At 40.9% G+C, this 15,188-nt stretch overlaps 1 protein-coding gene across 3 annotated transcripts; it reads right to left on the bottom strand.

Annotated features, from left to right (window-relative positions):
* Positions 1-6,809: 6,809 nt before the first annotated feature.
* Positions 6,810-14,848, bottom strand: LOC133904923 (ubiquitin-like-specific protease 1C). 3 transcript variants are annotated; one of them, XM_062346571.1, is made up of 14 exons: positions 14,453-14,848; positions 14,184-14,241; positions 13,746-13,834; positions 13,456-13,664; positions 12,620-12,662; positions 10,796-10,872; positions 10,670-10,699; positions 10,484-10,597; positions 9,948-10,050; positions 9,276-9,358; positions 8,648-8,770; positions 8,320-8,431; positions 8,054-8,161; positions 6,810-7,942 (listed from the first exon to the last, which is right to left on the bottom strand). In XM_062346571.1, exons 1-14 carry the CDS (start codon positions 14,705-14,707, stop codon positions 7,292-7,294), a joined length of 2,055 nt encoding a protein of 684 aa, XP_062202555.1. In that variant the 5' UTR covers positions 14,708-14,848; the 3' UTR covers positions 6,810-7,291. The 3 variants fall into 3 exon arrangements, with proteins under 3 accessions (XP_062202555.1, XP_062202556.1, XP_062202557.1); XM_062346572.1 differs by having other exon boundaries at positions 10,484-10,579; XM_062346573.1 differs by lacking the exons at positions 14,184-14,241; positions 14,453-14,848 and having other exon boundaries at positions 13,456-13,660.
* Between the last annotated feature and the right edge of the window lie 340 nt (positions 14,849-15,188).

The following is a 15,188-nucleotide window of genomic DNA, read 5'->3' as shown; positions in this document are numbered from 1 at the left end:
TGGACCCCCTAAGTGGGTTTTGGCTTATTGATGACAAAACGATTAAGGAACTAATATGTTTATCTAAGTTATAAACAGGTTTAAGTCTTAGTTGAGAAGACATATGACGTTTGACGCCCGTCGAAACGAAAGGAGAAGCAACTAAGAGTACTCAATAAATTTAAATTCTTTTATTTTTGAAATTGAGTCTAGGATAGCCGCTCTATGAAGATGGTTGCATTTGATTGCTTAATTAGTGTCTCAATGATCAAGATATCCTTTAGAACCAACAAGTTGAGAGACATACTCACCCACGAACACCGGGTTAGTTCTGCAAAAGTTCACTGAGTCCGGATACTCCGGTGTTCACTGGATACTTCGGTACTCAGTGTTTAGTTCGGAGTCTCCGAGGTAGACTCCAGTAGAGGGTGCTCGGTTCTGATTTATTTTTGGTTGAAAAAAACCGGAGTCTCCGGTGTTCACCGGATACTCCGGTAGTTGGTGGGTTTTGAGGCCGGAGTCTCCGAGGGAGACTCCGCCAAAGAGTCTCGATTAAGTCTTTATTTTTATTGAAAAAGACCGGAGTCTCCGGTGTTCACCGGATACTCCGGTAGGAGAAAAAGTTTTAACCGGAGTTTTCGAGGGAGACACTGGCAGGGGTGTCTCAGTTAGCATTTAATCTTTTTGATAAAAAGACCGGAGTCTCCGGTGTTCACCGGATACTCCGGTACCTGGAGAGGTCAGAAGGTCCGGCAAGTCTCCGGACTTAGTCTTTTTTGAAAGCCCTGTCAGGACCGGAGACTCCGGTAACTTAACAGAATTGTAACGGCTATTTCTGACACGTTCTGTGACCATTCTGACGCCGTTTTTGAATTTGGGGCCGGATACTCCGGTGTTCATCGGATACTCCGGTCAGGTCTGGTAGAATAGTAACGGGTAGTTTTTTAGAGAGGGCTATAAATACTCCCACACCCCATGGCATTTATAGCTTGCTGTTGCTGGTGAACTCTAGACTCTTTGAGCACGTTAAGAGCATTCAAAGTCCCTCCAACCATCTCTAGTGCAAAGTTTGCAAAATTTAGTGAGTTTGGGTTTGGAGAGGGTTTAAGCCACTTGAGCATTGAGTTCTTCCTCGAGCATTCGCTGTGATCATTACTCTTGAAGCTTCGTGCTTTTAGATGGCAAGGCATCACCCGTACAGTACCCAAACTTTGTGGAGTGACACGAGAAGTTTGTAATCAACTTTGAATTGAGTAAGGAAATTCTAGCTTGATCTTTGTGGTCGCTAGAAGAGGATAGGGTTGGAAAAGACTCGGCTCTTTGTGAGCTCCTCAACGGAGACGTAGGCACTTCTTTGTGAGGTGGCCGAACTCTGGGATAATCTCTCGCATTCTTATTTGTGCAATTTGCTTAATCGTGTGAATTTGTGATTCTTCATATAAATTGCCCCAGTGATCATCTTACTAGTATTAATTGTTATTTTAGCTCTGTGATAACTAGTAGACCTAGCTTCAACTATAGATTCTAGCTACTTGCTTTAATTCGTAGTTGTTCTTGATTTCCTGTATACACCGGAAACTCCGAACTAGACCGGATACTCTGGACCAGACCGGAGTATCTGACCTTCACCGGAGTATCCGGCAGATTTAATCCGTTGTTTTAGTTTTAATTTTCAGAAAAGCCTATTCACCCCCCTCCCCTCTAGGCACTTTCAAAGGCGTCGCCTGTAGAGCACCCAATCTTTGATCTTTGTGGAGTGCCACGGAAAGTTTGTAATCGACTTCAAATTGAGTAAGAAAATTCTAGCTTGATCTTTGTGGTCGATAGAAGAGGATAGGGTTGGAAAAGACCCGGCTCTTTGTGAGCTCCTCAACGGAGACGTTGGCACTTCTTTGTGAGGTGGCCGAACTCCGGGATAAATCTCTCGCATTCTTACTTGTGCAATTTACTTAATCGTGTGAATTTGTGAATTTACTTATAAGTTGCCTTAGTGATCATCTTGCTAGTATTAATTGTTGTTTTAGCTCTGTGATAACTCGTAGACGTAGCTACACCTTTAGATTCTAGATGCTCGCTTTAATTCATAGTTGTTCTTGATTTCCTGTATAGACCGGAGACTCCGGACTAGACTGGATACTCTGGACCAGACCGGAGTATCCGACAGTTTTAATCCGCAGTTTTAGTTTTAATTTTCAGAAAAGCCTATCCACCCCCCCTCTAGGCACTTTCAATTAGTCACAATGATATGGTTGTCATTAATCACCAAAACACTTACTACTTACCTAGGGGTCTAGATGCTACACATGTTTAAGTTAATAATTGTAATTTTAAAGAATATGCTAATGTAGTTATGACCCAGCTTGTTTATGTCATGCCTTGGTATTGTCACCTTTATTCCGTTAAAACCCTAGAAAGTTGCCAACATCAACTATAATAATTGTTTGGATGAATATTTGTTTCTTAACATGCTTAGGATTGCTTTGCTCAAATGAAAGAATCAGGATAATACATATGTTAATCATGCCTTTTTAAAAAGTGTGGAGTGTTATGTGTTGTGCTTGGTGTCTGTAAGATGTGTTCATGGAAACTCTAGTGTGTTTTTGATGGGGGTGAGTAAGATACTCCATAAAGGTGGGAATTACCTTAGAGCAAGGTTTGCCTTTGTGGTGTTCATGCTGGAAGACACTTGCCTCAGTTGTATAAAGATCGGTTCGTTGCGACATTCTACATAGTATTCAATCGTACAACCATATGACCTGAATGGTCAGGACTTCACCCAACCCCTTCAGCTTAGTTCAGTACCGGTCGGTAGTGGCAACGGGGGACATGAGAAGACTTGGGTAGTGCGTAACCCAAGGTCTAGCTGGTGATGTTGTTAAGACTATGTTAGAGCATTGGGATTGCTAAGTGGTCTTTCCCGTGAATATTCTAAGGCCCCTGGTATCTTAATGCCCCTGTGGGTGGATATTTTGGCTATGTTATGAGGACGTTGCGTCTTGTTATGACAGTTCCACCAGTTGCTAATGTTGGAGCATGTACATATCTTGTAGCTAAAGTGTACAATATCTGCAGAGTGTTAAACCTATCCGGATAGCCGTGTCCTCGGTTAAGGACACGCTATGGTTCGGTCACAATGATTAGCTTTTCGGTGTGTATATCTCCTTAGCGTGTGAGTGGGTAGTGTGCCCGTATTTTCAAAAAGTGTTGACTATGTGCCTGAGTATACCAAACTGTGTCTCCACGAGTAAAAGAAGTATGAGAACTGATGGGATGGATGTATCTCTCACAGAGCCAACAACCCCATAAACTTAACTTACGTGTTCCCTCAAAAATATTTTAAGATAGCATTTACAAATTAAACCTGGCATCGAAAACTAGCTTTTTGCAAAACCCAAAGACCCTACAACCTTATCTTTGATCTACCTTTATGCATCTAATGTCTCTTTTTGAGGTAGGACTTGCTGAGTACCTTATGTACTCACTCTTTCCATATGTGAATTCAGATGATCCGGAGGCCGACTTCGTCAAAGGTGAAGATGAAGAATAAAAAAACTGAGTTTCGTCCGCACTCAAGCTGCCTGTAGGGCTTAGGTCACTTTTGCGTCTGGACTCCGTTTATTTATGCCTACGAGCTTTTATTGTGATGAATTATGTATTGTATCTTAATATCATACTTTAATCGATGTATGATTGTGGTGTCTAATTCTGTTGAAAACATATGCGTACCCGCTGCTAATTTAGGGACTAGTATGAGTTGTACAAGGTGATTCGAATGAGGGGTCCGACATCTATGGAGAAACTCATTTTCATCTAATTATAGGTATTAAGATTTTGTAGTACAATTTAACTCGTGGACGTGATAATCAACTTTTAAAATATGATCGTTTATTTTTCGAACTAAAATCCATAATTAAAATAAAAAAACAAATAGAACCTTATTACCAATTTGATTTCGGATGAATTTAATATCAAATGTTCGATATTCGGAAAGCAATAATTTCGCCTATACGAACTTCATTGGAAATACTTAAACTCTCCAAAAAAAATCTCACTTTTCAAATACCGTATCCACACATCTGTCAGCTATCAATCTCTAACGCGCATCACGTTATGACCTTATTTGGTACAACTTCTGCTGCACTTAAAAAGCTAAAGTGGTGTCAAAGAAAAACCGAAGTGATGTCAGAGGGCAAGATTTATATGTGTAATACCTTATGAGTATACAGAAGCCAAGATTGAATTGAGAAGTGGAAGTTGCCTCACAATCGGCTGAATTCTTGGTAAATAGAAGTTGCGGCCATGATGCGGCGTGTTTCCTCCATAACCACCGTAGTTGCATGCATAATGCAGCCCGGATGAGTTTTATTAGAACAGGAGTATACTATCCCAAATGGATCTACAAACTAGTACAGTAAGCACTTCAATAAAACCTCACCGATAGTGATGCTTCTTAGCTCATAGCAGTTGGGACCACTACAAATTGCAATGTCACTCTCAGCAAGCGTCACCTCATACCAGGATTCGAATTCGCTGCCTTCTTGACGCTAGAAGAACCTCGATCACGAAAATTCTATTAAGAACATGTGGGCAAATGGTTTATCAGGACTTTTATTTATATTAGAATTCATACTAAAGAGATAGATAAAAAAATCATAAGTTATATAAGAGAATTAATAGATAGATAAGTATTAAATAAGAGAGAGTGACAGTCAAGATTAAATAAGAAGTTGCATTTGCCGAAGAGCCTCCATCATCATCGTCAGCGGCAACGGCAACAGCAGCAGCGAACGAAAACGACACTGAGCATGATATGATAGCTTGATAACCGCACAGACGTGTATACTGCAAGAAGGATTCGGTAGCTTATAAGTGCAGTGGCAATGTGGCATAGGTTCGTTGTACCTAGCCACAAAACTGTCAGCTAGCCTTCGGTTCTCAGAGCATGGATGCTCTCACGGGAAAGCAAAGCAATTGGAGCTCGCAGCCGAGTATGTGTGTTGACAATTGTGTTGCCACGTGGAGCCATATGTCAAGGTTACTTTCTTACTGATGGTTGTTTCCACTTATCATGTAGGCTCCTTGTTAAAAGTATTAGCATTTTGTTTTCGGTTTAGGTTTGTTTGACAGAGCTTTCAAAGTAATTTTTCAGCTGTAATTAGAGAAGCTCTACCAAATAGCAGCTTCCAGCTTTTAGCTCTCTGAGTGAAATTCGTAGGAGTGATTATCTGAAATGAACTAGAAGTTGGGAAGCTAAAAAAAACAGCTTCCACTAATTCACTTTCCGCAGAGAATCAATTTATCTATATATTTTATTTTAGAGAATCACTAGAGAATTATTTTCAGCTATAGAATCACTTCCTCCATAGAATCACTCATTGCAGAGAATTTAAATCATGAAGAACTCTACCAAACATACTCTTAGATTCTTAGATGAATTAATCGGACGAGGGATGAATTTAATGAGGTCTGGAGAGCCCTCCTACCGCTTCCCAGCCAAAGGAGCCTCCTCCAATTCTCCCCCCAACAATTTTGTGCTATGGATGAGATGAGGGAGTTGAAGATGAAAAGGAGAGGGAGGATAGGAGGAATAGGAAGAAGAGAGAGAGGTGGAGAAATTTATATTTGACTCTTCTATATCTGTCACTGTCCACGCGTGCAATTTAATATGGTGTTTTAAGGCCAATCAATCTTAAATCCGTGTCCAAGTTGATACAATTAGGCTATCCCGACATCTACCTCGTGTGCAGCTTGCATCGGTTACTGAGAGACCTACACCTTGATCATGACAAATGACAAAGCAGAGAGAGAGAGACGTGCACGTTGCACTTGCGTTAACTAACATTGCGTACGTATCTGTTAAGGAAAACGTTCTACGTAGCTGTGTTGCAGACATCTTCTCTTGTAACATCGTTTGGATAGCCACTATTTGTCTCCAATATGAATCAAATCGACGCTAATCATATATATCAAATAATGAACACGTGAGATAATTTTTTATTTGAATGAGATCTATCACTTCAAGATTCATATTGAAGAAAGGTAACGGACATACAGACAGCGCTGAAGGCAGAGACGTCTGCAGCACCGCTACATAAAATTTCTTCTATCAGTTAAAGTGCATGGTTCATAAAACTTGGATGGATGAACAGCTACTTCTCAACAACTTTATCTTGTCTTTTTTGCTTTCTTCCAAAGATGCTTAATTTGCTAAAATAAAACGGAAGTCTTTGTTAACTAGTTCATGTGCGTAAGAAAACTGAAGTGCAGAGCTCTGTGCTTGCTTTGCTTCAAAGCAAAGTGATGAGGCTTATCCGTCTGTCGTTCCTTGCAATCTGAAATCTCTCTTATCATCATCGTCGCTCCATGATTCGCGGTCCGAATGATGCTGGTCTTGTTTAGATGATCATCGCATGATCGCCCACTAATTGCTGCCTGCCGTACGTCTATGATGGCTCAGCAGGAACAATCCATTCATATGGCATCACGGAATAGTTCATGCGTACACGACTGATGCTGGCGTGAAGCATTCGAAGTGTTAGATATATATAAAACATTCTGGGTAATATCCCCATCTTATAAGGGTTCTTCGTATATTTGGCATATATGGCAAATGTCATTGGACCAAAGCAGCAAGACTTTCACGACAAAGTGGCAGCAAGAAATTGGCCGTCTCCATCCGGAATGCAAGGATGGCAGGAGTATTCCACGCCTTCCTCGGCTGGCATCATTGTTCAACACGCAATCTTTCTTGAAACTCATACGTGATGCACGGTGAAATCGTCATAGATGGAGTAGCGAATACAACTGTGTAACATCACAGAGCAGAAGAGGGCTGAAAATGTTGCAAGGCCATGTTGATATGGTAGGGTAGCAAGCAACGATGCTACTCTGTTGACTATACAATTTCAGGAACCTTCCATGAGCATCTAGACATCTACGATGCTACTGTATTCTACAGTAGCCGCTTCACAAGAAAGCTACTCTGAAGTCAAAATAAATGGCACCAAACTGGAGGAGAATAAAGATGCATTTTGCCCAAAAGAAGAAAAGAAAAATGCACCACTTCCAGGGGTCCAAAGGTCTCCACAACTTGCGTTTTGGATGTTGTCTATATGGTTAACCTGTACACTGTACATTTCTCACGCCCATGCCCATGGACTTGCTACCAAGAAACTGCTACCACACCTGCCATTACCTTCTGGCCATCCGCTTGGCATATGGTAACAGGCACCTCAAAGTAGTGTATGAACATCTGTCATTACTTCCCATCTTCCCGAGAACGCAACAGATGTACTGGGCATGGCCCCTCATGTCAACTAATGCAGCAATTTCGCCAGTTACCTCTTCGGTTGGGAACTTCTATGATCATCACGTCGTCCGTGTCACTGTCGCAGCTGTCACAAACTACATCTGGAATTGGTGTGCTATTTATGATCCCCTCATTGTTCTTCGATCTTTCTGGTGATAAAATTACAAATTCTTCTTCTCCTTCTTCAGTTTTTGAGATGTCAGAATCTGCTTTTACGGTTTCTTCTTCACCTTCTACGCTATCACAAAATGTAGCTGCTTCTGATAGAACACAGTCTACCGTCTTTTCTTCACGTCTAGAGCTGCTGGTAGGTGCTTTGTCTAATGCTGCAACCTCTGTGATGTCTTCATTACTCTTACCAGTGTATCCAGACTCTCCACTTGCTTCTTCTGATGCTGTAACCTTGAAGCCTTCATTATTCTTGCCAGTGTCTCCAAACTCCACACCCTCTACTATCATTTCTGAACTGTCAGAAGGTGTAATTGCTTCTAATTCTCCACCTTTCATGCTATCTTCTATACCAGAGGCATCAGATGTGGTTGTGTCTAACATAGCATCGTCCAGCCTAGCACTTTCAAATTCTTCCAGCAGTAGTGCTCGTATTCTCAGTCTTAGCTCAGAAGCATCTTCAGAATTGAACCAACTGCAACTAAACTGTGTAAACAGTACAAATTCAGTATTGAAATATCCCAAACACTCTAAAAAGTAAACACATAAAGCATTATAAGAACTGAACAAGTACAGAAAAGAGATGGCACCACTAACCATGTCAAGTTTATCTCTTGTTAACCTTTCTGGTGCCTCTCTTATAAACCGTTCGATATAATAAAGCATGAAGATACCACAGTCGTACGCGTTATTCTGCTGCGGAACCTGGCAGTTATAACAATTATGTGATATCAATTTACGAGTAAAATGTACTAAGCAACTGCAGTCTGAACGATTATTTAATACAAAGCATACAAAACAGCACAACTGCATCGTAACATTTTATAGACTGTTACTTGGCAAAAATCTTAAATTATATGTACCTGAACTTTTTCCGTATGAATATTCCTTGGAAGATCCTCCCATATTGACTGTGAAATTGAAGTGTCAGGAGGAGGATTCTTCTTTAAATGGCACCATTCTGCTTCAAGGTATCTGCCACATGTATAGTTGAGGCCATCAGAGTTTTAACAGAGGTCAGTAGGTCGCACTAAAATTCAGCAACAAGTGAGTCTGCCACATAATAATGAAAATATATAGGTGCATAACAGTTAACGGTATTTTCCCAATCACATTCTAGAATATCTCAGTTCTGAATAGCAAGAAAAACATAATATAGCTAGATAATTGTAGTCGAGATTGGTTATTCACCTCTCAACTGTGTTAAAGATCTTAGTACTGGGATGCATCCCTAGGGAGTCCAGATGAAGTATGATTGGTCCTGAATTACTCTCTTTTGCAGGAATGCAAACAATTATCAAGCTCCAGTGTGCCCTGATTTAAAAATGCAAAGAGGCAAAGATTCATTAAAATTAATGTAGATAAGGTACAGCACGAAATAGAAGATGACAGGTTTCAACTGTGTTCAGCATATGCTAATAGGTGATTCTTAAGGTAATAAAAAAGGTTAGCAATAATGCAAAGAGAAGTAGAATAGTATAAATCTCACGGGCCACATTCCAAAGCTTGTAAATTTGAATTGATGCATCCTATGCATTTTGAGTCACACATCTAGATGAAGCATGAAGCTATGCTAACAAACTAATAGTATCATACAGGGACATACTTACCCAAGCATGTCGAGAATAAATAATCAACAAGAGAAGTTTCTAAAGTCACATTACATGAACCGTCAAATAGATTATATTGCATGGATATGAACAATAATTATTTGGCTTCATGATGTAAATACCAATACAACAACAACAAAGCCTTTTTTATATAAATACCGATATTTAAAGAAAATATGTTAAGAGTTTTTATTTCAGCAACAACTTACATCCCATGGATTGGCAAGATGATGTATGCTCTATGATATATATTGACACCTTTCCACCATCTTCTCAACTTCAAGAAATCACCCTAGAACAAAACACCAACAAAAATGTAAATGTTCCAATCCAACATTATCATGTAATGATAATACAAAACATAAGGAACAAACAACAACAAAGTCTTTTGTCGCAAGAAAGTTTGGGCAAGGTAGAGATGAAACCCAACTAGTGCCACAGAAAGATGATATATAATAAAAATAAATAAAGTAAAATATAAGGAACAAATAAGTATCGCAAAAGGTCTATATTACATATATAACAAACAGTAAATCTTAAGACAATGCATCTGCAAAATAGTAATAGTAGCCTTACTGCCTTACGCCACTAGCACATGATAGAAGTTAGCACCAGGGATTAAAATTTCTGCGGAAAAATAACCTGGTGTTTTTTCATTCAGGATTGGATTTTGTTCACAAAATTTAAATTTAATGAAATAAATGTAACAAAAAGAAAAAGGAGATAGTTTCTCATAGCAAGAAAGAACAAAAAGCTTTTATTACAAAGCACTCATGTATGATGAACCCACAACAGTAGAATTACCCCTTTTTGCATAATGATATACAAGGGATTGGGTAGGAAAGGTATGACTAACGACTTCATGACACAGAAGATCGTACCTTCCTGCACAAAGCTTCTTCAAGCTTGCTATAAAAATATGTGTTAAATATGTAGAATTTGTCTCTGCAATCTTCTTTAGGCAATTTGGTCCTTTTGATGTACCTAGAAAAGTCATAGAACAAATTAACCAGCCAGATTAATACAAAGTGCAGCATAATCAGAATCCAGAAGTGCCAGATTTAAGCAGCTTTATTTAATACTGCTCTATGCTAATAGATTGTTTAACAATTCACATAATGTTACTGTTGACAATGTATTCAGCTCAGTAACTCACAGTAAATAGCCTTTTTTTTTGCTGAGAATACAGCTCAAAGTAAATAGCTTGCCGATGTTCAAGACATTTCAATGTCAAGCAGCAGTAAAACAGTGAATATTAACACCTAAATATTCCCATAACAAATCCAGCATTGATTACTTCCTATTTGTTTTGAAGATAAGTGATATGCACAAGCAGGTTCAGAAAAAAGGTGGATATCTCATATCATAAAGTAGAAAAACAAAAAGTTACAGCTTAAAAATAGAGAGAGATTCTTACTGGATGTAGTAGTTTATCACAGGTGATGACAAATATACTCCGGGATCAAGACATGAAATATCTGAGCTAGTGAGCTCCACAGCTTCAGGATCATCTCTGTTCACATACACAGAGCTAACAACGGAAGTAAAATATAAACTCAGTACCATGAATTCATGATCTTTGGAAAGAATGCACAATATGCACCTTGATGGGTAGTAGATCTTTGACTCGTTCCTGAAAACAGAATAGGTTCACTTGAAACATAAATAAATAAATAAACCTAGCTCACAGTATACCACGATGAACTTATATAATTAGAGAGAAGCTTACTGTTTGCCAGGAATCCCACACTCCACCTGTTTCTCAGGTTGAATATCTTCATCATCCAAGAGAACCACATCTTCAACCTTATAGGCAGCACATTTTAATACATGTAAGGTCAAATTTCCAAGTAGACATGGTATTAGGATGAAACTAATATCAGAATGTATAATATAGTGTCCAATAAGTAGCTTCTTTGTCATTAATGAGACTTGAGACGTATGATGGGCTAACTTCTGAGCAAATAAATTATTACAGGAAAGTATAGCACAGTGCCTATGTTATGGTCGGCAAGACTTATAGTAGGAGACGGCCGGAGAAAGCAGAAAATCAAGGTGGTGGCTAGAGTTGTCAAGTGTGGAATCGGTAGATTAGGAAAGTTTAGAGTTTTGCAGAATTGAGAGAGAAGGCCGAGTTCTGTTCGACTGTAGTTGGTAGGTTTAGATTAGGAGATCAATTCGGTTAGGAGATTGGAGTCAGTTTAGGATTCACACGAGTTGTAATCGGTTAGGAGATCAAGTCGGTTGCAACTCTAGATATAAAGAGCAGTAGGCCTCCTTGGATAAGCAAGCAATAGAACTCTGTTTCTCATCCCAAATTCTCTACTCTCTCATCTCTTGCTACGCCGACATCCCATCAACCCGGCACCTTCCGGCGTCGTCCACCCAATCACAGGCAAGCCGCCGGCCACTTCCCATAGCTACTCCCTATGGTCATTGACTCAGGGTCGTGACAACTTGGTATCAGAGACCATGGAATCCAGCAATGATCAGGAGCAATTCAAGATGCTCCTCGCTGCTCAGGAACACATGCTGCGCAAGGAGTTCCAAGACGGGTTGGCCGGCATCCACCAGCAACTCGTCCTCCTCGACGACATCCAGATCTTTGACGGCCCTCACGCGTGCCATGACCAGCCTCACGGCTCAGGTAGCGGTAGTGGAGAAGGCTACAGGCTTAGAGCAGGCTTCGATCACGGGTGATTCCGTTTCATCGGTTGCCGATCCTTCTCAACAGGGCCACCAGCAACCCCCTCAACAATTGACGTTCCCTCCTTTAGGTGGCGCCGGCATCCTGCAACCTCATGGCAACGCTCCCGCCCAATCACCCGCCCCTCCGCCACATTTGTCCAACACGGGCGGTCCACACAGAACCGAGGTCCGGCTGGACGCGGGTGGCAACTGCTCAGGCGCGGTGCTATGGTTCTTCAAATTGGAGTTCCCGCGCTACGATGGCAAGGATGACCCACTGCATTGGCTAAACCATTGCGAACAATTCTTTCACGGACAGAAGACGAAAGAGCAGCACAAGGTCTGGTTGGCTTCGTACCATATGGATGGCAATGCGCACCATTGGTACTTTCACCTCGATTACAATGGAGCCAAGGTTTCTTTGGTCAACCTTTGTAGTGGGCAAGGTTGGGTAAGAAAAACCTTGCTAGTAGAATAAGCCAATTTGACTCCCCCCAAAGCAAGGAAATCCTGGCTCACCTTGTCCAAAAGCAAGGTTAGTCAAGGTAACCAAACATGCATGCTGCTCCCTCTGCTTACTTGTTAGGAAAAGGATCCAAACACCCATTGTCTACACTGCAATCAAGCCATCAACAATGCAAAGAGATGTCCTTGAAGGTGAACAGCTTCACTCACTGTAATCTCTACTTCTTTTACAACTATTAAGTCTAATAAACATAATAGCCTCAATTGCACAATGCATATTTTTCTTTGCACATTTAGCTCTTGATCCAAAATGAATATCATGTAGTTTTAAAATTTAAGCTACAGGAAAACATGGATAGCTAGTATTTTTCTTGTTATAGATGATTATCAGCATACCCACCTTCTGAAAATGAGGAGATGAATCCTGATGCTGCTCCTTCCTCCTGCATAGAAGAATTGCAAAGGAACTGCAGATCAACACTTCGAAATTGAACAAAGTAATACACTATGAGATGTAGTACATGTCAAGAGATATGACCATATGTGCATATGAAATGATTCTTACAAAACAATTGAGATAGAACTTTCTAATAATACAAATTTCCATATAATGGCACATTTCCATTAACCCATGCCAAACAGGTGTAACAAATTAGGGAATACCGGTTCAAATACTGCACCTGTATACAAAATGTAAAGACGAGGAAAAAAAAGTAAACACACTATACTGGTGTTAAACAAACATAGGAACAGGAATTTGCATTCCTGAAAGGCTCACCAGCATGACCTTGTGAAACACATAACAGGGATGTATGAACTCTACATCAACTTTAGTGATTGACTTTTACCGTCACAATTTTGATTGAAGAGGAATGAAGGATTTTAAGATTCCTCCTTTTAGAACTCCACTTGCATTACCAAGGATTGCAAGCAATATTTTGAAACAAAATGTAACCAAGATTGCAAAAACATAATGCTGTCAAAATCATTGCTTTACTAACAGTGGTTTCTAAAAATTTGCAGAGAAGAAAATTCACTAATATTTGGCATTGTGATCGTGGAATTGTAGAGCATTATGATTGTGAAACACAAGAAGATAAGCAAGTCTACTAATGGTTAGTTGTACATAATGCACAGAACATTATTGCAATTTAGTAACAAGGGGAACCTATCTCAAGTTAGAAAGGGAACACAAAGAACAGGGTTGTAAACAGTTTAGCAAAAATGGATGCATACCTCTTAGTAAAATAGCTGAAATTGTGGTTTTCACTCTGCCAGCACCTTTCATGATCAGCCTCCTCTGGATCAATGGCATGGACTCTCTGTTGGTGCCCAGATAAAGTTGTAGAACACGGTTTGCTTGAGTACATCTTATCCACAGATATAGGTTTCCTTTGTCCAACTCCAGCATGCCTTAGGCTTCTTTCCTTCTTCTTCATATCTAGCTGCATTAAAAAATTCTCTCATCTTAATTTCCAAGAGATAGCTAGCGATTAGGGGGGGGGGGGGGGGGCACTACATGATACCTGGCCATAATTCTTCTTTCTACATCGAATGGGGGATGACTTTACACAATATTTAAGAGACGCAGATTCCCCCCGCTCATCCTCAATACCTACAAACACAGTGGCACATAGCACATTGGTGACAGTGAATCAGAGAATTCACCCTCTTGCATTCATTATCCATTTTATATCCTAAAAATAGCGCAGTGCGTCTCCTACTCTCCTTGTATTTGCATGCACCCTTCACATTTTGTTTGTCTCGGGTAGTGCTTAAAATCCAAAAGAAGTAAGGTCTGGTAACACAAAAAAATGCGGCAGAATCAAAGGTCATTTTGTACTGATTGGTACCCCACATGAATAGCATGCATTTCCCGTGATAATTTCACTAATCAATCTCATGAGCGCAAAGAATTCGATCCGTCTCTTGCCACCAGTGGAGTACAAGTGTGAAAGTCTTACCCCACGTGTAAGCCTTGTCTGCAGCGGAACGAGCATCCCATCCGAAACCATCGGCAGCCTACAAACAAAACGGGCACCGGTTCTCTGAATAACCCACACAATGTAAGCCCAAAAAAAGGGGAACAAACCACACTTGAGAATCACAGAATGCTGAATTCCACACTAACATTCCACAGAATCAATTATCCCTAAATCAACCCGATCCCAAGCGCAAACAAACAGTCCAGTTCAAACGTTCAATCACACACGGCCACACGGGCGAAGCGAACCTTGGCGGCCGCGTCGATCCCAGGCCGGGGCTCGAGCAGCGCGCGGCGGCCGCTGCGCAGCCCCTCGAACACCGGGTGCGGGCGGCGGGTCCCCGCGGTGTCCCCCTCCCGCTTCCCCTTCGCTGCCGCCGCCCGAGCAGCGGGCGCCGACGACGAGGCGGCGAAGCAGACGTCGACGCGGTCTGGGGACGAGCAGCGGTCGCCGCCGAGCACCTCCTCCCAGTCGATTTCGAGCCGGCGGTGGCCCGAAGCCATCACCGCTGCCGATCGGCCGCCTCCGCGCTGGCGATCGGGGTGGAGAGAGAGAGAGAGAGAGATTTGGGGGTGAAAAAAAAATGTGGGAAGTTTGCCGCTAATTGTTCAGCACAGCTGCTTGCGCAGGAAGGAAGACTCGCACCGGGGCTTTGCCCCCGTTAATACAATTTCTTTCGAACAGTCTTGAACATACGTGAATTATAATGAAAATGTGATATATATATATATATATATATATATATATATATATATTGCTCGTAAATCTGAAGGTTTCGTAAATCTCTTCAATAGATCTAACATGTCTTAAAATATATAGGGACGTACATGTGTAGAGTGCGGTGTGCGTTTAGATGTGTGTTAAAAGAAGATTGAATGTACAGTAATAGATCTTTTAGGCCATAGATACCGACCAATATTAGTATTGACCTAAAGAGCTCTTACTGACTTACAGGTCAAATACAGGCTACTGCATGACAACGAA

The sequence above is a fragment of the Phragmites australis genome, chromosome 22 (assembly GCF_958298935.1).
Source record: "Phragmites australis chromosome 22, lpPhrAust1.1, whole genome shotgun sequence".
NCBI lineage: Eukaryota > Viridiplantae > Streptophyta > Magnoliopsida > Poales > Poaceae > Phragmites > Phragmites australis.
The sequence above is the reverse complement of the archived record's forward strand: the minus strand, read 5'-3'. Positions and strand labels throughout refer to the sequence as shown.

What these genes read in the sequence shown, in the direction of transcription:
- LOC133904923 (XM_062346571.1), bottom strand. Translation starts at nt 14,707, where the DNA reads ATGGCTTCGGGCCACCGCCGGCTCGAAATCGACTGGGAGGAGGTGCTC. An exon ending in TGTGGGATTCCTGGCAAACA is followed by an intron (nt 10,700 to 10,795) that starts GTAAGCTTCTCT and finishes TTCTGTTTTCAG; the next exon opens with GAACGAGTCAAAGATCTACT. An exon ending in AAGATCTACTACCCATCAAG is followed by an intron (nt 10,598 to 10,669) that starts GTGCATATTGTG and finishes TTCCGTTGTTAG; the next exon opens with CTCTGTGTATGTGAACAGAG.